The sequence below is a fragment of the Leucoraja erinacea genome, chromosome 3, assembly GCF_028641065.1.
Source record: "Leucoraja erinacea ecotype New England chromosome 3, Leri_hhj_1, whole genome shotgun sequence".
In the NCBI taxonomy this organism is placed as follows: domain Eukaryota; kingdom Metazoa; phylum Chordata; class Chondrichthyes; order Rajiformes; family Rajidae; genus Leucoraja; species Leucoraja erinaceus.
In genome coordinates this window covers 21338937-21360365 of record NC_073379.1, presented here as the reverse complement: position 1 = coordinate 21360365, position 21429 = coordinate 21338937, and the positions used below count along the sequence as shown (strand labels likewise).

Sequence of the window (21429 nt, the reverse complement as noted above, 5' to 3'; positions counted from 1 at the left end):
ACCATGAAAGTATAAAATGTTTAAGAGGGAACTGCAGATGTTGGAAAATCGAAGGTCGACAAAAATGCTGAAACATTGCCTATTTCCTTCGCTCCATAGATGCTGCCTCACCCGCTGAGTTTCTCCAGCATTTTTGTCTGCCTATGAAACTATAAAATATAATTTTGATTTATTATCTTATTATTGCATTTAATCAGCTTCTCCTTTCTTGTTATCTTCACCAACATATGTTTTCAATGCACATTGATTTCACAAAGTAATAACCTATCCTTTGCCAAGGTGCAGTCCAGTAAAAGTTTTGTTTAAATGTCCTTGTTGCATGAAATGTCATTCTTACGATGAATAATTGAACACAGAATTAACCCCTAAGCAGTGAAATCAGCATTTACAAAGGCCACTCGAAAATCAATCCTTGTAAACACAAATAATGAATACAAAGTAACATGGAGTTCATTTCCCCTTCCTCTGTACTGTCAATGTCTACAAGAAAGAATCAAAAGTCCCTTTGCTATGGACAATAGCTGCAGGAGAAGGCCATTTGGTCCTTCGAGCCAGCACCGCCATTCAATATGATCATCACTGATCATCCACAATCAGTACCCCGTTCCTGCCTTCTCCCCATATCTCCTGACTCCGCTATCTTTAAGAGCCCCATCTAGCTCTCTCTTGAAATTATCCAGAGAACCAGCCTCCACCGCCCTCCGAGGCAGAGAATTTCTCAGACTCACAACTGTGAAAAAATATTTCCATTTCTCCATTCTAGATGGCTTCCCCCTTATTCTTAAACTGTAGCACCTGGCTCTGGACTCCCCCGACATCGGGAACATGTTTCCTGCCTCTAGCTTGTCCAAACCCTTAATAATCTTATATGTTTCAATAAGATCCCCCTCATCCTTCTAAATTCCAGCGTATACAAGCCCAGCCGCTCCAATCTATCAATATTTGACAGTCCCGCCATCCCAGGAATTAACCTTGTGAACCTACGCTGCACTCACTCAATAGCAAGAATTGAAGACCAAAACTGCACACAATACTCCAGGTGTGGTCTCACTCGGGCCAATGACATATACCTCAACAACGACATGGACCTTAATCAGAGGTGTTAGTCCTGCCCCTCTTCTTTCAATAAGCCTAACCTTCCTAGGCCACAGTTGAGGAACATATAGAACCATCGATTGTCAAAAATCAACAGTCTTACTTTTTCTAAATTCTGATTTCTAAATCTATGCTTTTAACCTCATTCGTCACAATGCCTCAGATCCCCTCTCATCCTTTTGCTTTTCACCTTAAACGTGATATCTGTTCTTAAGGCACCTCCATCATGAGGAAAATCTCTTACTATCTACGCCTCTCATCTTTTGTTTTGATCAGGCCAGCTCTTAGCCTCTGTCTCTTCAGTCCCTCCCTTTGCCCAGTATCTCCAATCTCATTCTCCCCTTTCCTATTTATTCTCCAACCCAAATCCATTGAGTCTTCCCAAATATAATTGTGGGTTTTTTCCCTGCAATCACCAGTTTCCAATCTTGCCTTTTCCCTCTCAACACCAACCTAACCCCAATCCAATCTTTATCCCTGCACCACCCCACCTAAGCCCAACCAAAACTTTCTCTGAAGTAAGTCAAACTAATTACATGAAAATCACATTGTAAATGAACCATGCCCACTTGTAAATCTGGTCTTGTACCTTCATCACAATGACTTAATCAAATGTGACATCAAAACAATCTTTATCTAAACAATCTCCCCACTTGTTATGCTCCAACTAAAACAACGCAAAATGACAAGTGCAGCATAAACCCTTTTTTTATTAAAATATGACATTTTACTGGAAAAATCCATCGGTTTTTAATCCATCGGTTGATAAAAAGAGATGTGCAGTTCAATAAAAACAATGTTTTACAGCTGAAAGGATAGACAGGTTGTTCACGTGGAAGCCTTCGTCAAAACTATTGACATCATAGACATTGATTTTCGAGGCCATGTCACAACAAATTACAGAACACAATTTCAGACTGGTCCAAGCAGATAATCTGGCACTGAATTATAATCCTAGTGGATATGGGAATTGTATTGTGATAAGAGGGGTTTATTTGCCTTCAAGTAACTGGAATCAAGGAAGATTATTGCAATTGAATATTAAAGATTATTCTGTTCCACATATTTAATACGAATCGAACAAGGAAACATTTCGTAGCACTAAAAAATACAAAACTTGTTAAAATATATATTCCAAGAATTTGTCCATGTTTCACCATTTCTTTAAATCACCATTTGATGTAACCACTGACACGATAGCAAATAATTGATTCACAGAGATTCATTTATATTCTTGAACTCAACTCTTTTTTTTCCCCTCGAAGAGTCAGCTGGATTGTGCTATGACCATTGTGCAGGCAGCCTTGCAAGCTAAATTTCCCTGTATCCACACACAGTGACTGCATTGCCTCCATGTTTATACAAGCCTAAATATTGAACCCGTCTGCCTTGACTGTCGTGCGCACCATCTAGAAAGTGCCCAAGCTGCAATTGAGTATTCCACAGCACCACTCAATACCACCATCCCTGCCACCATGAATGACAAAGGCTTCAAACAAATGGGAAGACCATCCTAATTGTAGCTTCCCTTTCAAATCACCCCCAATTTGGAAATATATCATCTGTCTAAAACCCTAAACTCTTTAATCAACTGCACCAGAACAAATGCAGTAGTTCAAGGTCATTGTTCATGTCCACCTCGGCAAAGGCAATAAATACTGGCCTTCCCAGTAACAGAAATATCCCAAACACACAGGAGGAAAATTATATTAGACTGTGAATAATGATACCAATCATGACTACCTTTAATCAGTTATGTACTCCAAATTAAAATCCACAGATGGAAACATCCCAGAGCTTCACCCACCTAACCAGGTCTGCAGCAACCATGTTATTTGCTGTAGTTTCTCAATACACAACTAGCATAACATTTTTATTTGTTTATGTGAATATCTGCAGAACCAGCTTTCACGTTCTTTACTGCCAATTGCCAAAAAGATGTAACATGGTTTTAGTTATCTGCAAATATAAACTTCGAGAAATTAAAAAAAATAGTAATGATTTATTGAAAAAAACCTCTAGTTCGACTGGTGCAAAGGTAAATGGTTCATAACATAAAACACATCAATGCATACACATATGGATTGGGTTTCAAGAAATTCAACCTATAGTTTATTATATATTTGCAAGGAGGGTAGAGGAACAAGTAAACTTGGAAGTTCAAGGTAGTGGCATTGAGATAGCAATAGTAAATAAATCCTTGGGATTTCTGAAACAGTATAAAACCAGAGAGTCCATACACAACGTTATGAGTGTGACAGGTCAGGAGGGCTGGCTGTGTCCTGGGGGCGGAGTTGGATTAATGGGAGGTGGTCCTCAAACTGCGGTTCCATCAAGATGCAGCACAGAATGCCACAGGAGATCCTTTTCCCTGTGGCTAAACTGTTCAACTCTTCCCCCTTCTGTCGTGGGGTAGACCAAGACCTCCCCTCCACCGCCCCCCCCCCCCCCCCCCCCCCCCCCCCAAAATCTTTGCACATCCCCAATACTTTCCACTCATCGCTTTAATTTCATGTTTCATGTATTTCGTATTTCGATGACTGTTGGCAGATCAATTTCCCTCCTGGGATAAATAAAGTTCTGTCGTATCGTATCATGACATAGCTGGTAGAGCTGCTGCCTCCCATTGAGAGACTTTGATCCTGGCCTTGGGTGCTGTCTACGTGGAGTTTGCACCTTCTCCCTGTGTCCATATGAGTTACTTCAGGGTGCTCAAATTCCACGTGATAAGAGCAGAATTAGGCCATTTGGCCCATCAAGTCTACCCTGACAATCCATCATGCCTGATCTATCTCTCTCTCTCCTAACCCCATTCTCCTGCCTTCTCCCCATTACCGCTGACACCCGCACCAATCAATAATGTATCCATCTCTGCTTTAAAATATCCATTGACAGCCTCCACAAAGCAACAAAGAATTCCACAGATTCACCACCCTCTGACTAAAGAAATTCCTTCTCATCTCTTTCCTAAAGGAATGTCCTATAATTTTGAGGCCATGGCCTCTAGTCCTAGACTCTCCCGCTAGTGGAAACATCCTCTCCACATCCACTCTATCTAGCCTTTCACTAGTCGGTAAGTTTCAATGAGGTCCACCCTCATCCTTCTAAACTACAGCGTGTACAGGCCCAGTGCTGTCAAATGCTCATCATATGTTAACCCACTCATTCCTGGGATCATTCTTGTAAACCTCCTTTGGATCCTCTCCAGGGCCAGCACATCCTTCCTCAAATATGGTGTCCACAATACTCCAAATGCTGCCTGACCAACACGCTATAGATCCTCAGCATTACATCCCTCAATTATGTGTGGGTTTTGTGAGTTAATTGGCCTCCGCAAATTGTCTCTCGTGTGCAGGGAGTCGATGAGAAAGTGGGATAGCATAGAACTAATGGGTGATTAATGGGCAACATGACGGAGGGCCCATTTCCATGCTGTATCTCCAACCTAAACTTAAAAAAAAAAAGTCTGGTTCCAGATGGAGCAATGTGTTGAATTCAAGAAAATGTTCAGAAAGGCAGTCATGATCTCGGCAGAAGAAATGTATTGGAATGTTATCATGATACGTGGTGCAAAAAAGCTGTGTCTGCTCTCCTTACAGCAGAGTGTTATGGGGAGATTCTAGCTATTTAAATTAATGGATGTTTGCAAACATGAACTAATTTCCAGAAGAGTAAATAAGCAGAAAATAATATAACTAGCTGTTAAAACAAAACAGAGCAAAACTCTTCCTGAAAAATATACTCAAACTTATTGTGATCTGGAAGGTACTGATTCAGTAAAGATGAAAAAATTGCTGGATAACTACTTGCAAGGGGGTTTGGAGCAAAATTGTGAGTACGTTTATTAGCAGAAAAATTGTACCATGGCTCAAGTGATCTGTAATACGATTCAAGAGAATTCATATAGATCAAGTAGTTTAATTGAAGTCATTTATCCAATACTTATCTTACCCGCCTTTATCTAATCTTACCCGCCATCATCTTTTGTGCCTCATAAGGTTCCATGTATCCATTTTCCATTTCCTGCTTTTTGAAAACTTTATTCTTCAATTCGTTTTTGGCATCAAATGGATCAGAGTAGTCATCCTGAATAGCAACCTGAAACCGTCAAAAACCAATTTGATTAGCAACAGCAACAATTTGATTGCTGATATAGTACAGCAGATACCAACATACTTAAAACTCCTATGACCACAGAGAGAACTAAGAAAAAGGCCATTGACGATGGAGAAATCTAACAATAATATAGGAAACTGACAAGGGAATAACAAAGGCTTTGGCCATAAATTTTCGGAAGGTCCCACAACACAATAATTTAAATTGAAAAATTACAAAATTACTTTGTTCTTTACGAAGATGAAGGTAAAACAGGAAATTATAGACCTGTACATCTAACATGTTATGTGAAAGTTAATAAAATATATGAACGGTGACATAGTTACTTCAAAATTTTGACGTTAGAGAACCAACAAGAATTTGTAATAGGTCAATCATGTCCAATTAAAAATAAACACATTTGAGAGGGTAAAACCAATAACAGATAAGAAAATAGTTTTTGTGATATGGCAGAAGCTATTCACTAAGATTCCACACAAAAGACCATTAGCTTATGCAACAGAAAGCAAGGCATTGATCTTTTGGAGACTGGCTATGCAAAATATTAGCTTTCGACTTTCCAACATGTGAATACATCAATTAGAAGGTAGACTGGTGCCGTCCCACTGGAATCTTTGCTAGCATCGTAATAAATTAAATGCATATTAATTGATACAAATGATATATACTTATTATGCAAAATGTACCAAAACAATTTGCTGGCCAAGAAATGCAGATGAAATAAACTCTGCCATTTAACCATTCCAGTTAGTTATTTATTCGCAAATTATTCATTTGTAGGCAAAAAAAAATACATACAAACAGTTGAGTAGGTAGGAACTGCAGATGCTGGTTTACACCAAATATAGACACAATGCTGGGGTAACTCAGTGGGACAGGCAGCATCTCTAAAGAGAAGGAATGGGTGACGTTTTTGGTCGAGACCCTTCCTCAGACATAGTTATTAGGGATAAGGGGCCCAAAGTAAATGCCTTATCATTTAAATCATGTTAAATTGTGGAACATAAATGTTTGTCCAATTCATCCATTGATGTTCTTAGAAGCAGAGTAGCTGTCAATGTTCACAAATGTCATCAATGCATTGGTGAGTGCTTTCTGGAACAAAAGATTCTTAAAATAACAAAAGCCCAAGCCATGAAAGAACTTGCGATGGGTGACGTTTTGGGTCGAGACCCTTCCTCAGACATGTTCGCCCGATGACCGCATGTGTTTTCTCCAGGCGCTCCAGTTTACTCCCACATTCCGAAGACGTGCAGGTTTGTAGGTTAATTGGCTTCAGTAAAGTCTCTGGTGGGTAGGATAGAACTAGTGTATGGGCGATTGCTGCCATTGTGGACTCAGTCAGCCAAAGGACCCGTTTCCACGCTGGATCTCTAAACTAAACCAAGACATGTGGAATCTTCCAAACTTCTAAGAAAATAGAAGCATTGATGAGCAATTGCATCAATGTGCTGGGACCTGGACAGATCAAAGATGTGCATGCTAAGGAACTCAAAACTGCTGATTCTCTCCACTGCTGACAAAGACAGATGAATGGTCCCTCAGCTTTACCTTACTGGTCAACAATCAGCTCCTTGGTACTACATTTGCCTCTAAAGATGGAGGTATTGACAGCAAATTTAAAGGTGCCGTTAGAACGGTATCCGGTTATTTAATCATGGGTTTTGAGTAAAGGAATGAGCATGCGTCTTTGAGGTGCATGTGCTGATGGTTAGCGAGAAGGTGGTGTCATTGCGAATCCGTACTGCTTGAGATATGCCAGTAAGGAAGTCAAGGATCCAATTGCAAATGGACAGAGACACCGTTCCCTGTGTTTATAATGAGTTTGGAATGGATGATGCTTTTTAAATGCCAAGTTGCAGTCTATGAACAAACAGCCTGGTGTACGTGTTCTTGCGGTCCAAGTTGTCTAACACAGAATGGAGAGCCAGCGAGATTGTATCCATAGTCAAAATGTTGGGGTGGTTGGCGAATGAAGTGGGACTCGATCCTTGCTGAAGAAGAAATTACAACCAATCTTCGAAAGCACTTTATTGCAATGGATGTGAGCGCCACTGGTCATTAGCCATTCAGGCATGTTCCCTTTCTCTTCTTGGGCACTGCCACCCTTGGGACATAATGGCGAGAAGTTGAAGATGTCCACAGAAACTCCAGCCAGATAGTACACACAGGATTTAAGGATGCAGCCAGTTACGCCATCAGGGCCAGACAATTTGACGGCTCACCTTCAAAAAGGATCTTGGGTTTTCAGCCTCAGAGACCGAGATCAGTGTTGTGGGGGAATGTGGGGGCTTGTGAAGATACATCATTGTTCTCCCTCTCAAATGTTTTTAATGATCACTTAAGAAAAAAAATGGGGTAGGACAATGGATACCTGCGTTATTCTTTATTTTTATTATCAATCTACACACATTGCCCCAGAATGAAGAAGCAAAAACAGGCACTCAGAAATTTTTGCTAAGTAATTAAAAATAAATATCACATTTACATAAGTATTCAGACTAGGCCATGAGGATGAAGGAATTGTCGATAAAGATCTGAGACAGGATTGTAGTCGAGACCCATATCTGGGGAAGGGCATAAAACTATTTCTGCAGCATTGCAGGTCCCAAAGAGCAAAGTAGCCTCCATCAATTCTTAAATGGAAGAACTTTGGAAACACCAGGACTCTTCATAGAGCTGGCCGTCCGGCTAAACTGAGCAATCGGGGGAGAAGGGCCTTGGTCAGGGAGGTGACCCAGAACCCGATGGTCACTCTTACAGAGCTCCAGAGTTCCTTTGTGGAGATGGGGGAACCTTCCAGAAGGACAACTATATCTGCAGCATTCCACCAATCAGGCCTTTATGGTAGAGTGGCCAGACGGAAGCCGCTCCTCAGTAAAAGGCACATGACAGCCAAGCCAACGAGGCGTGGCTTTGTGCCAAGTCTGTGAATGTCCTTAAGTGGCCCAGCCCGAGTCCAGATTTGAACCCGATCGAACATCTCTGAAGGGACCTGAAAACAGCTGTGCATCAACGCTCCCCATCCAACCTGACAGAGCTTAAGAGGACCTGCAGAGAAGAATGGGAGAAATTACCCAAATACAGGTGTGCCAAGCTTGTAGCGTCACACCCAAGAACACTCGAAGCTGTAATCATTGCCAAAGGTGCCTCAACACAGTACTGAGTAAAGGGTCCGAATACTTATTTAAATATGATATGTTATTTATTGTTAATTACTTTGCAAAAATTTCTAAACACCTGTTTTTGCTTTTTTTATTATGGGGTATTGTGCGTAGATTGATGATTTAAAAAATAAATAAAAAATTTTGAATGAGGCTGTAATGTAACAAACTGTGGAAAAGGTGAAGGGGTCTGAATACTTTCTGAATGCACTGTATGTATATGTGTGTATACATACATACATACATACATTTATATACAACTGATGTCAACTTGGATTTATAGGGGAAGACAAATTAAATTTAAGAGCTTGTAGATGATACAAAATGTAGAAAGGTGATATATAAATTAAAAAAAACTCCCAAAGAAATGGAAGGCAAACAAGGTCAAATCTAAATGCATATTAAATAAATAGATTAAATGTGAAGCAGGGTGCTGGGCAAAAAAATAAGGGACACTCTAAAATTATTTGTGATGTTATTTAAAGCAAAGGGAAATCGAGGAATGAAAAATTGTCTTTTGGAGGAACAGTAGGTCAAGCAACATCTGTGGGTGGAAAGGGATGATCGATGTTTTGGGTCAAAACACTATCAGGACTGAGGGGGGTGGGATTGGAGAGACAGAAGCAATGGGTAAGCCGAATGTGGTGAGATGAAGAAGCCGTGAAGGACAAATGTAGCTAGGTAGGGGAGGAGAAAGGAGTGGATTAGGGAGGCAGAGGCAGGTAGATGATGGATGGAGGCAGACACAAATAAAAAGGAGCAAGACAGTCTGGGGAGGGGAGGTTGAAGGTGAATATGGAGACAGTTTGTTAGAAAAACTTCCATGCATTGGTTTTAAAAAAAAGAGCCACTGAAGGTATGTGTGCAAATTTGAACAACTTAATGAACCACTGGTTACATCTCCGTTTGTGTTTAGGTCCAGATTTTACACGGGTTGTAACCCAGTCTATTTGAACATGCCTTTATTTGCGAGAACATCAGACAGCAATGTTAAGACATCCTTCGCATTATATTTGACTCAGCATTGAAATTTGACAAACAAGTCAATGCCGTGGTAAAAGCTAGCTTCTTCCAGCTTCGGACAATAGCTAAAATAAAACAATTCATCCAGTTTGACGACCTCGAAAAGATCATCCACACATTTATCTCCTCCCGCCTCGATTACTGCAACTCCCTTTACACTGGCAACAGCCAATCTTCCCTGTCCCACCTGCAACTGGTCCAAAACGCCGCAGAGAGACTTCCGACGGGCATCCGAAAAAGGGACCACATCACCCCAATTCTGGCCTCTCTCCAATGGCTCCCTGTGCAGATCCGAATAAATTTCAAGAACCTTCTTTATGTTTACAAATCCCTTAACGGGCTTGCCCCCACCTACATCAAAAGTCTGCTTACCCACCACACCACCTCCAGGTCCCTCAGATCGGCCGACTTGGGGTTTCTGAACATCCCACGGTCTGGGCATAAGCTCAGGGGTGACCGCGCCTTTGCGGTTGCAGATTCTAGACTGTGGAACAGCAGCATCCCTCTTCCCATCAGAACTGCCCCCTCCATCGACTCTTTTAAGTCGAGACTTAAAACCCATCTTTACTCTCAAGCCTTTCTTGACATCCTCTGAGGGAGGGCTGTATGTATTTATGTATGTACTTAATCTATGAACCACTGTTGTAGAACGTTAATACCTCCACCAATGGAAAGCACTTTGGTCAACGAGAGTTGTGTTTTTAAATGTGCTATAGAAATAAGTGACTTGAGTTGACATCCACACAGACAGTGTTGCAATATGCATCCTGCATGGCTTGTTTTAAACCAAACAAATACTGAACTGCAAGGCACAGAATGATATAAACTGGCACTCCCACTCAAGGCCAGTGATTTTTTTTGATTTTTTTTAAAACCACCTGATATCGGATAATAACTTCCAAACAGAAAAATGATCCGATCTTAAATTAAATTTCACAAGTGTAATCTCTCACAACACACATGCCGTCTTTTCCTGACAATTCTACATCATGAAAAATCAAATATATGCTTTCCAGATTATATATTTGGACACAAAAGTCCTCTGTTTTGATACTATTGCTGTTGGGGACTAAAACTGTATCGGCTCTGCACACATGCACTTGAGGCATGGTACTGACGTTCAAGGGGGATTGGCACTTGTGCAATGTTTTCCAACAGTACTACACCCTGAAGAACAGTACTACACCCTTGATAATGTTACCATTATTTTTGAAGATCTAACAAATATTACATTTTTTTCTGCGCAAGGTAAAACTGCAATCTGCATACACTTTAGGGTGAATATGCCGTCAGAAAGGATTTTTCAGGATGTATCATACATACAAACCCACATATGTAGTTAGAGAAGAGAGGGATGAGGAACAAACAAGTACATACATGCAGAAAATAATGAGATGTGTACACCACTTACATAAGCAGAGGAGAGGGCAGTTTTCAAAAGGTTAAAAATTAGCTGCAGATAAAAACCTATGTACTGCGACACAAACCGTTTCCATTGCAAAAAACAATGATTTCAAAGGAATGACTGTAGTTGCATATCTTCTTGAAAGAATTATCACATACATACCTGCCTCTTCAAAAGTCAATCAAAATTTAAACCTCAAAATCTAACACACCCAAAATATCTGGCCATATAAAAGCAGCCACAAAAGAGGGCAATGACACATTAAAAACTGGGGATTGCACAAAGTGTGGTGGAATATACTCTCATTATAACATGAATTGCAACACTTAATGAATACTCAGTACTTCTGTGTAGGAAGGAACTGCAGATGCTGGTTTAAATCAAAGGCAGACACAAAATGCTGGAGTAACTCAGCGGGACAGGCAGCATCACTGGAGAGAAGGAATGGGTGACGTTTTGGGTCGAGACCCTTCTTCAGACCCAAAACATCACCCATTCCTTCTCTCCAGAGATGCTGCCTGTCCCACTGAGTTACTCAAGCATTTTGTGTCTACCCTCAGTACTTCTGTTTTGATTTGTTGATATCATTTACTGGTACATCCATGTCCACCTCCAGAATGGAGGGGTCTAGCACATATATCAAATCACACAACAATGCAAAGAGTGATGGGATAAAGACTGGGAATACCTTTGTACTAAGAGTGCAATATCAAAAGCACATGGTGTGTTGTGTTTCAATATTCTTATTTACTTTTGAATCCAGTATTAACACCATACTTCGTCAAGATGGCAAACTGAAAACTCCTCGAGAGCATGCGTGCAACTTGAAGGCATTCTGTCTGATTCAGAACTGAAGGCATTCTGTCTGATTGTTGCATCTTAAAGGCAGGCACGAGGGTGGCCCAATTTGAAGCCATGCAATCTAATATAAGATATGCAAGTGCTGTGATGTCAATTTTGTGTCCTCTGTTGTCTCAGCATTCTTTTTATGGAAAGTGGCTGCTGTTGATAATGCCTGCATTTACTGCCATTCTACAGCCCACACCTAGTTTTGCCCAGGCACAGCTCCATGTTGGTGTGAAATACTTCATTCTCAGTGACACTGTGAATGGAAATGTCATCAATAATCATCCCCACTTTTAGTTTCTTAATGAAAGGAAGGTCATTTTCAAAATATGTGGCACACCAACTGGGTACCTGGTGGGTAAGGAGAAAACACTTCTTATGATTAGGCACTGACACAGGAACACTTATTTAATGCATACTACCTGCGAGATCGGATTCAACCAAAAACTCCATGTATTGGTCCATCCCAAATGAAGCAAACCATTTGGTGAGATAAAATGTGGGCTAGGTGACTGTTTCTCCAAACATTTGCACTATGTTTGCATGGGCCTGGTTTCCGCTTACTTGCTATTTTAATGGCCCATTCTTAGTCACACGTGTGACCACAAATTTGAAAAATTGTGGAATACATCTCTTCTGGAAGTCCAGAAGTAGCGGCGCTGTTGAACGGCTGTGGCTCGCCTGCAGTCCGTCTGTTTTTACTTTTTTGTTGTTTTTTTTTTTGTCTTGTTTAGTTAAATTTTTGGTTATTAGGTTGTGTTATGTCTGGGGGGTGGGTGGGCTGAAACATGGATTACTGTCTCTCCCTTCGGGGGAATGCGACTCTTCTGTCGTATCCCCCCCTTCTCTGCCTCCGTCTGCGCTGAGGCCTAATGGCGGAGCTGGCGGCCTCCAACCTGTGAACGACCTCGAGGCTCTGGAGGCTCTGGACTCACCAACGCGAGGCTGGCCGAATTCGGAGATGTGGCGGCGTTCGGGTGCTCCAGTGGCAGCGGCACGACTCGGGGCTGGGACGGCGCGACTCGGGGCTGGGACGGCGCTCCGGTGAGGACGGCACGACTCGGGGCTGGGACGGCGCTCCGGTGAGGGCTGCCCAGCGTGGGGCTGAGACGACGCTCCGGTAGCTCAGGCGGTGTTCTGGCGGCGGCGACCTAAATCCGGGGCTTGGCCGCGGGCCAGTGGACGACATTGTCGGGAGCTCGCAGGTCACAGGCTGGTGCCTGTTTTCCAGAGTTCCCGCAGAAACAGCTGCGTCCGCTGGACTGAAGGGCGGCAGCTTCAACCACCCCGGGCCGCGGAGCTTGAACCGGCCCGTTCGCGGAGCTCGGTGAGCCGCAGGACTGACTTACCATCGCCCGGTGGTGTAACAACAAATCGCCTCAGTGCAGAGGGAGAATAAGGAGGGAAGAGACAGTAACCTTAAGACTTTTGCCTCCATCACAGTGTGGAGGTGCCTGATGAACTCACTGTGGTGGATGTTAATTTGTGTTTATTGTGTGTTTTGTTGTTTATTATTATATGTATGGCTGCAGGCAACGACATTTTGTTCAGACCGAAAGGTCTGAATGACAAATAAAGGATCTAATCTAATCTATTTCTGAAAGCATTACAGGTATATTGTTTTGTACTGTATCTATAATTTATTTGGTTTTTTCAAAGTTTATCAAGTGAACTATTCATGTTATAGCGCTTTCTCACGGGTCGACTTGACGCAAGAGGTAACCAGAGTTGAACATCGTGGGAACCTCATACGATAACCGTATGGCATTCGTGGACCACCGTGGTGCTAACGGCAGGTACTCGTGTAACGTTGACTCAGGAGAAAATTCAAGCAAGCTTGAATTTCTCCAAGAGTGACGTACACTTGTGGTTGAACATTGAAACATTATATGGACATAGTGGCCAGTGCGATATCCGTAATAACTCTTGCGTTTACCGTGGGAACTCCTGTGAACGGTGAACCCGGAAGCTGGACAGAGGGGACAGAAGGTGAGTAAAAAAGGTGGTCCAGTTATCCCTCGGACGTTGAGAATTATTTATGTAGTCTTTAACCGTTTGAATTTTAGTTTATTTTAGTTGTTGGCCACTCACCATTTGGTGTGACATCTAGAGTCCTTTATAAATGTCTGTATGTTAATGTGTGTTTTTTCCTCTTGGCATTACTTTGTTTCTGTTGGAGGCTCCACATTTTATTATAGCCTGAAGTGTGATAAAGCTTTTAACTCAGCAGTTTGATTGTCAGTGCTTGTTTACCTCATTGGTAAATAAATATATATATTTTTTACTATCAGATTGATGTCTGCAATTCTTCATTAACACATCACTACAAGATGAATGTCTCTAATGTTATAATCCCTCTCATGCTGAAACACAAAATAGTTGAAGGGAGGTGATATAATCACATTTTCATTCTTTTTCATTTTTGAGTGTTCAGGTCCCTCAATTGCTGAGCTATTTAAACGTTTGAAAGTTTCACCTCTCAGTAGATAATAAAATAAGACAATCATCACGGTCAATGTGAGACAAAGTCTTTATTCCTATTTGACAATATAAAAAGACGACTTCTTGCACATATTGAGAGAAGGTGCATCACACCAAACAACATTTGTCTAAAAAAGGGCTTCGCAAACATGAAAATCAACAAATGAGGCACGCTAGATTTTTTTAAACAGATTCTATTCATTAACCTCCGCAACAAGCCTAAACTCAGGCAATAAAAGGGACAATGCAATGTGCTAAATGGCAGGTTTTGCGGACGACCATCTTATAGGAAGCACTTTTCAGAGGACAACACTTTAAAGTGAAACAAAGAGAAGTAAGCAGGATTACAACGGGACATTATTATCAGCTTATTTTCTATGCATGTCTGCTAACATGCAGTAGTGTTCCTGTGGTCAGCTACCCATCAATAGAGCTGTCCTGCCACGGCTCACTCCCCAATTGTGAATTGCAGTAAGCGCAGAGATAGCCTCTTTGCTCTTTCCCACTATGTGCCCGAGTTACCTTTGAAACGCTGCAGTGGGACCATTTCCGCCTCGGTTGCACCACTTCTCCATGTACCTAGTGTTATTCCCCCTGTGTCACTGTCCATTAGGTCACCGTCCTGGATGGCTGTTGCTGATCCTGCAGCTGCACCTCTCATTCGGATCAGGTTGTGCAGAACACATCCGGTAGGCGGCGCGGCTCTGGCCAGCAGCGGCCTCTGCAGTCTGTCCGCGTTTTTATTATTTTCTGTCTGTGTTTTAATGTAGTTTTTGTTATTTTTTGTTGGGGTGTGTGTGTGTGGGGGGGTGGGGGAGGAAACTTTTTAAATCTCTCCCTGCACTGGAGACCCGACCTTTTCCTCGTCGGGTTTCCGTTGTCGTTGGGGCCGCAACGAGGAGCGGCCTCCAACAGGAAGAAGCCGGGGACTCTGGTGCTACTCACCGTCGCCGTCGCGGGGCTGGCCGAGTCCGGAGCGGTTGGAGCGGTGGAGGAGCGCTGCTGCTGCTGCTGCCGCTGCTGCTGCTGCTGCTGCTGCTGCTGCTGCCGATGCCGCTGCTGAGTCGGAGGCTGCTACTGCGGGTCTGCGGACGGCGGCACCGGGAGCCCGCAGCTCCCTGGAGGGAGACCGCTTTTCGGGGCTCCTGCAACGGCGAATTCTGTCGCCCGTGTTGCGGGGTTGAAGAGCTCCTGGAGCGGGGCCTCACTACACCGCCCCGCGCGGCTGGAATGGCCGCGGGACTTTGCGAGCGCACACCGGGGGCTCCAACACCAAGACCCGGTGTGCGACCTCGCACCACCCGGCGTGGCTTCAGTGGCCGCGGGACAATCGCCATCGCCAGCCGGGGGCTTTGACTTTGACTCTGACATCGGGGGGGGGGGAGAGTGCAGTGGAGAGATAAGTTTTTTTTTTGGCCTTCCATCACAGCTATGTGATGGATGTTTATGTAAAATGTAATTATGTTGTGTCTGGGGTCTATTTGTGTGTAATGTATGGCTGCAGAAACGGCATTTCGTTTGGACCTCTAGGGATCCAAATGACAATTAAATTGACTCTTGACTCTTGACATGCTGCATATACTATAGTCTTGGGCTTCTGCTCCATTGTCTTGAGCAAGCATCTAAATCTGTTTGCCAAGATGCCAAAAGATTTTTAATCCCTTCTGCCTTCACGCAAGCGTCCTCAATTCACATAGAGGGCTGCTGCATACAGCGCGTCAATGAAAAACACCACCATCCTGTACTCAAAACTACTTAGTACAGGCATGTCTCCAAATGAGCCAATTCAACCAAGGGTGGATATTTATAGTGTGTGAAAAAAAAGTTACATCATTTGTGCCACGTGATGATTTAACAACACTTCACAGTTCACAATGTTCATTCAAAATTTAACGGGAAAGCTCGGGAGACGGACCATATAGCCATATAACAATTACAGCACAGAAACAGGCCATCTCGGCCCTACAAGTCCGCGCCGAACAAATTTTTTTTTCCCCTTAGTCCCACCTGCCTGCACTCATACCATAACCCTCCATTCCCTTCTCATCCATATGCCTATCCAATTTATTTTTAAATGATACCAATGAACCTGCCTCCACCACTTCCACTGGAAGCTCATTCCACAAGTCACTCGCACAATATATTCCACAAGTCACTCGCACTCGCACAACGGACAAGTCACTCGCACAAATAACAGAAATGCCGAGTACCCGTGGGAACTCTTTATCTACCCCCCGTTATATCGTGTGATATCGTGCTAGACCACGACCATTTCACTCTGGTTACATCTTGCGTCAAGTCGCCCCGTGAGAAAGCGCTATTATGCTGACATGGGGTCAGAGGTCAAATATGACTGGTCACGTGTGTGACCTCACACGGAAGCATTTTTTAAATCTCAGTTTTATCTTACAAACTCTTGTGTGAATTTGAAAAAGCTAGAATGTTCATATCTTTAGCAGACATGCATTATAATTTTGCACGTAGGAAAATAGCAAGGAATAAGATTAACCTCTTACAACATTTTTTTTAACGTATTACTTTATGTGACACCATTTGTGACATCTTGGTTCACTTTCCAAAGAATGGCCCTAATTCCATTCCTATTCCCACATCAACCTTTCAGTCCTCCAATCTCATCCTCTGCCAGTGAGGCTACACTCAAACTAGAATACAATCGAATATTCTGCTTGGGTAGCCATTAGTATGAATCCATCAGTATGAACATTGAATTTTCTAATTTCAGCCTTCAATGCTTACTTTGCTTGCCTGTTGACATGCTGTTCTTTATGGAGCGTACAAAGCAGAATTCTACTCTCCATATTTTATCTCACATTCCCCTGGCACTGTCAACTATTAATATCCCCCACGACACAGCACGTGAAATTCAATATCCTTATGACCTCACTCCACAAACCCATTCTTCAAACTTTCCTTCTCATCTATGTTATAATGATTCATGAGTTATATAAATAGTCAAAAGATTTAAAAATGTTAAAATAATTTTTTAACCCCCATCCCACCACCCACTCCATTTTGTCAGGTCTCTTCCACACCTTTGATCACCTCATACAGCCCTTTTTAACCAGCAATGCAGTAGACACACAGCAAAAAAAGTTTCAGCCCGCCAAACCCATGCTCACCATCTGGTGTATGGGCATTTGCATCCTTTACTTTCAATCAACACTGCTGGTGCCAATAGCATTAAGTGTAACAGACTACTATCAAGAAAACAATAATGGAAGAACTCTGCAGGTCGGGCAGCAACCGTGGAGACAGAGTTCTATCACGTGGATTGCTAGAGTACAAATGTGGGTCCGTACAAAGAGATCACAGCTGCCAGCAAAATTTAGACAGGAGCAACTGGGTAAAGTGGAGGAATACCTATGCACACCTTGAAACTACATCATGGTGGAGCAATGAAACAGAGACAAGAGACTGCAGATGCTGAGAAGGGAGGAGGAAAAGTTCTTCACAATGAGCACATAGATGTCCAGATGCAACCCTTGATATCAATTGAAGATAGACACAAAATGCTGGAGTAACTCAGCAGGATAGGCAGCATCTCTGGAGAGAAGGAATGGGTGATGTTTTGGGTTGAGAAATGTAGAATAGATCATTGTTAGCTGGGAAATGGTAACAACAAAGCAAACAGAGATAACATATAGTTGGAGACAGTGAGACGTGTGGGGAACTGGGAAGGGGGAGGGATAGAGAGAGAGGGAAAGCAAGGGTTATTTGAAGTTAGACAAGTCAATGTTTATACCCCTGGGGTGTAAGCTGCCCAAGCGAAATACGAGTTGCTGTTCCTTCAATCTGCGCTGGGCCTCACTCTGACAGTGGAGGAGGCCCAAGGCAGAAAGGTCAGTATGGGAATGCAAGAGGGAGTTAAAGTATTTAGCAACTGGGATCAACCTTGATAGCAACTGTCCATTTCCCTCCACAGGTGGAGGGTTCCTCCAGCAGTTTGCTTTATTCTGTGGTAGTTCAAGAGTCCGTACAGTATCCCGCAGCGTCAGTCTAGCCCGTTTGTAGGAATAAACTCCAGGCAAAAATTACGATCGCCTGCTGATAGAAGACAGCAGAGCCGGGTACCCATCAGAACAATTGGGCATGTGCATCAATTGTGGCACTTGGCACAGCTACAACCCGTCTACTGTAAACAGGGAAGTGTGTCACCACCAGTTCACGGCGGGGGTGGGCGACAATCACCGGCTTCAAGATATCGCTCGCTGATTAAGAGTTTACAGGGCGTCGCGTCGTTCTTAACCTCGATGGTGTTGGTTTATGATTGTCACGTATAACAAGACAAGTGAAAAACTTGGCTTGTGTACTATTCTGGGAAATCACACCTCGCTCCATGCATCAAGTCATACACATACAACGGGTAGCGCAAAGAGGAAAAAGTACGTGTAAAGAGAAAAATACAGAATGCAGAATACAATGTTTATAGTATTGCAGCTACAGAAAAAAAATCTACATAAGAAAGTCGAAAGGTCTGCAAGTAGGAAGGCTGGGATATGGGGCCAACATGCTTAGTTAATGAGATATCGGGCTGTTTAAAAGCACGTCACCAAATCCTTCTCTCCAGAGATGCTGTCTGTCCCGCTGAGTTACACCAGCATTTTGTGTCCATCTTCGATGTAAACCAGCATCTGCAGTTCCTTCCTACACTGTTTTAAAGTAGCATTGCTCTTTCTGGTGGTACGTGCTTTGAAGATAGTGCAGCTTCTGCTCGATAAGAGAGGGGAGACGGAATAACCAGGCTATGAACGGTCTGAAGTATGGTCTCAACCCGAATCGCCACCCATCCCTTCTCTCCAGAGATGCTGCCTTACTCAGAGATGCTGAGTTACTCCAGCTTTTTGAGTATATCAACGGTCATTGATTCTGTTGGCTTCTTTGCTGGGGCAACGTGAAGTGTAGACCAGGAGGGAGACAGTAGAGGAGGGAGGTAGACACAAAAAGCTGGAGTAACTCAGCAGATACAGGCATCATCTCTGGAGAGAAGGAATAGGCGAGGATTCGGGTCGTGACCCTACATCAGACCAGGAGGGAAGCTGGTCTGTGTGTAGGAGGGAACTACAGATGCTGGTTTACACATGAAGATAGACATTAAAATGTTGGGAGTAGCTCAGCAAGGACAGGCAGCATCTCTGGAGAGAACGAATTGGTGAAATTTCGGACAGAGACCATTCTTCACACTGAGAGTCAGGGGAGAGGGTGTCTATAGGTATAGATGGGCAAGGTGTGAAAACGACAGATCAAAGCGGGTGTAAAGGACAAGTAGAATGGGTCATTGCGAGCTGATGGCAATGTGGCAACACGGCATACAATCAGTAATGGGGGGAGGAAGGGTCGAGACCATTCTTGTAACCAGGAGGGAGGCTAGTTTGTGAGACGTAGGAGATTTAAAAAGTTAAGAGAAAGTTGAGGCGCGGGAACTTACTTTCTCGTCGGGTGGCGGTGGTGGTGGCGGTGGCGGCGGCGGTGGCATCTCGGCAGCGGCGGGGACCGGGTCGTGCATCTTGATGAGTCGGTGTGGGGGCGGGATGATGTACTTGGGTCGGGCGGCCGTGGCACGCCGCTCACTCTGGCTGCGCTGCAACAGCGGGGAGCCTCCACCGCCATCCTCCTTCTCCTCTTCCTTCCCTTGCCCACCCCCACCGCCCTCCTCCTCCTGCTGCCACATGGCCTTGAGCCGGCGCAGCGACGAGCCGGGGCCGCCGCTGTAGGGATCCTCGAAGTCCCGCTCCTTCTGCAGCCGGTAAGCCCGCATCAAGTCGCTCTCCCTCAGCGACGCCGGCTGCCCCCGGTGCAGCAGTTGCTGCTGGAACTGCAGCTGCTGCTGTTTCTTCTTCTTGGCGACTGCCTCCACCTTGGCCGGACCTTTCGCCTTGAAGCTGAAATACTCCCGCAACCACTTCGCCATCTTCCTGGGCGACTGTGGGGTAAAAAGATAAGTGGCAGCAGCCGCCGCTCCGGTCACCGTCCGACCTGTCTGTCCTGCCCCAGGCACTCCCTGCCCCACTCTCCCACCGCCAACTCCTGCAACTTTCTCCCCCTCCTCCTCACACGCGGCCTATCCCATCCAGCAACACTCGCTCCTTTCACTTTTATCACTTTATGGTATCCCCTCTCAAACTCCCGCAACACAGGTGCTGGCGTCGGGATTTCAGGCACGAAATTATTTTCTACTTTCTCAACTTCCTGAACTCGCTGCCAGGGGAACCTCCCCCCTCCCTCTCGTCGTTGCTGAAAGCTTCAGCCAATCGTTCCGCGCTCACCCGCCCTCTCTACCAAATATCCTATAGCAAAGATCTTTGCTCTCTACTAGGAATGTGGCCAATGTCTCAGCGCTAAACCCGCCTTCGCCGCTCCCCGCACTGTGGCCAGTCCGACCACTCAACTCACTCCGACCTGCGCGAAATAACCACCGATGCGGGCTGTTTGCGCAGTAATCAACCAGAACCAGTCACTCTGCACAGACTCCCCGCACTCTGGGCAGCCACTCTGCACCAAAGATTATAGAGGAGCTCTGCACTGACCCGCTGATCCTCGCTTCCTGCACCTTCAATCACGGCCATTGACTGCGTCCCCACCTTCGCTGTGACTAAACAATTCCCCGCCGCTCCCCATAGGCACTGTGGCTGCTATCCAGTGGGAAAATATTTCAGTGCTACTATTATTTGTCACATGTGCAAACACACAGTGGAATTATACCTGATCCCTTGAGTTACACCTGCACTTTGTGTCTTTTTTTCTTGTAAACCAGCGCCTGCAGTTATCTGTGTCAACTCTGCTAACTACTGTATGTTGCCCCCCCTCTCTCGCCACTCCAATGTAAAAGCTCTTCACCAATCAGCACCGCATTCCCCTTCATTTCGACTCAGTCTGCACTGGCTCACCATCGCCCCCTCAGCACATTAGCTGTATCTGGAAAAAAGACACAAATTGCCAGAGTAACTCAGAAGGTAAACAAAAATGCTGGAGAAACTCAGCGGGCGAGGAAGCGAAGGAAATAGGCAACGTTTCTATGGAGCGAGGGAAATAGGCAACGTTTCCGGTCGAGACCCTTCTTCAGACCGGTCAGAAGGTCAGGCAACATTCATGAAGAAGGTGGACACAAAAAGCTGGAGTAACTCAGCGGGACAGGCAGCATCTATGGAGAGAAGGAATGGGTGACGTTTCAGGTCGAGACCCTTCAGTCTGGTTAGGGATAAGGGAAAAGAGAGATATAGATGGTGATGTGGAGAGATAAAGAACAATGAATGAAAGAGATGCAACACAGTAACAATTGTA

General features: G+C 44.1%; 1 protein-coding gene across 1 annotated transcript in view; it reads right to left on the bottom strand.

Annotated features, from left to right (window-relative positions):
- Window positions 1-20459, bottom strand: part of LOC129695359 (SH2 domain-containing adapter protein B-like) — an 85182-nt gene extending 64723 nt beyond the window's left edge. Inside the window, exons 1-2 of the mRNA XM_055632242.1 lie at window positions 19577-20459; window positions 5067-5193 (exon numbers count right to left, since the gene is read on the bottom strand). Of these exons, the coding sequence (XP_055488217.1) occupies window positions 5067-5193; window positions 19577-20059 (610 nt within the window). The 5' untranslated portion in view covers window positions 20060-20459. The remainder of the gene's footprint in view (window positions 1-5066; window positions 5194-19576) is intronic.
- Window positions 20460-21429: the final 970 nt, after the last annotated feature.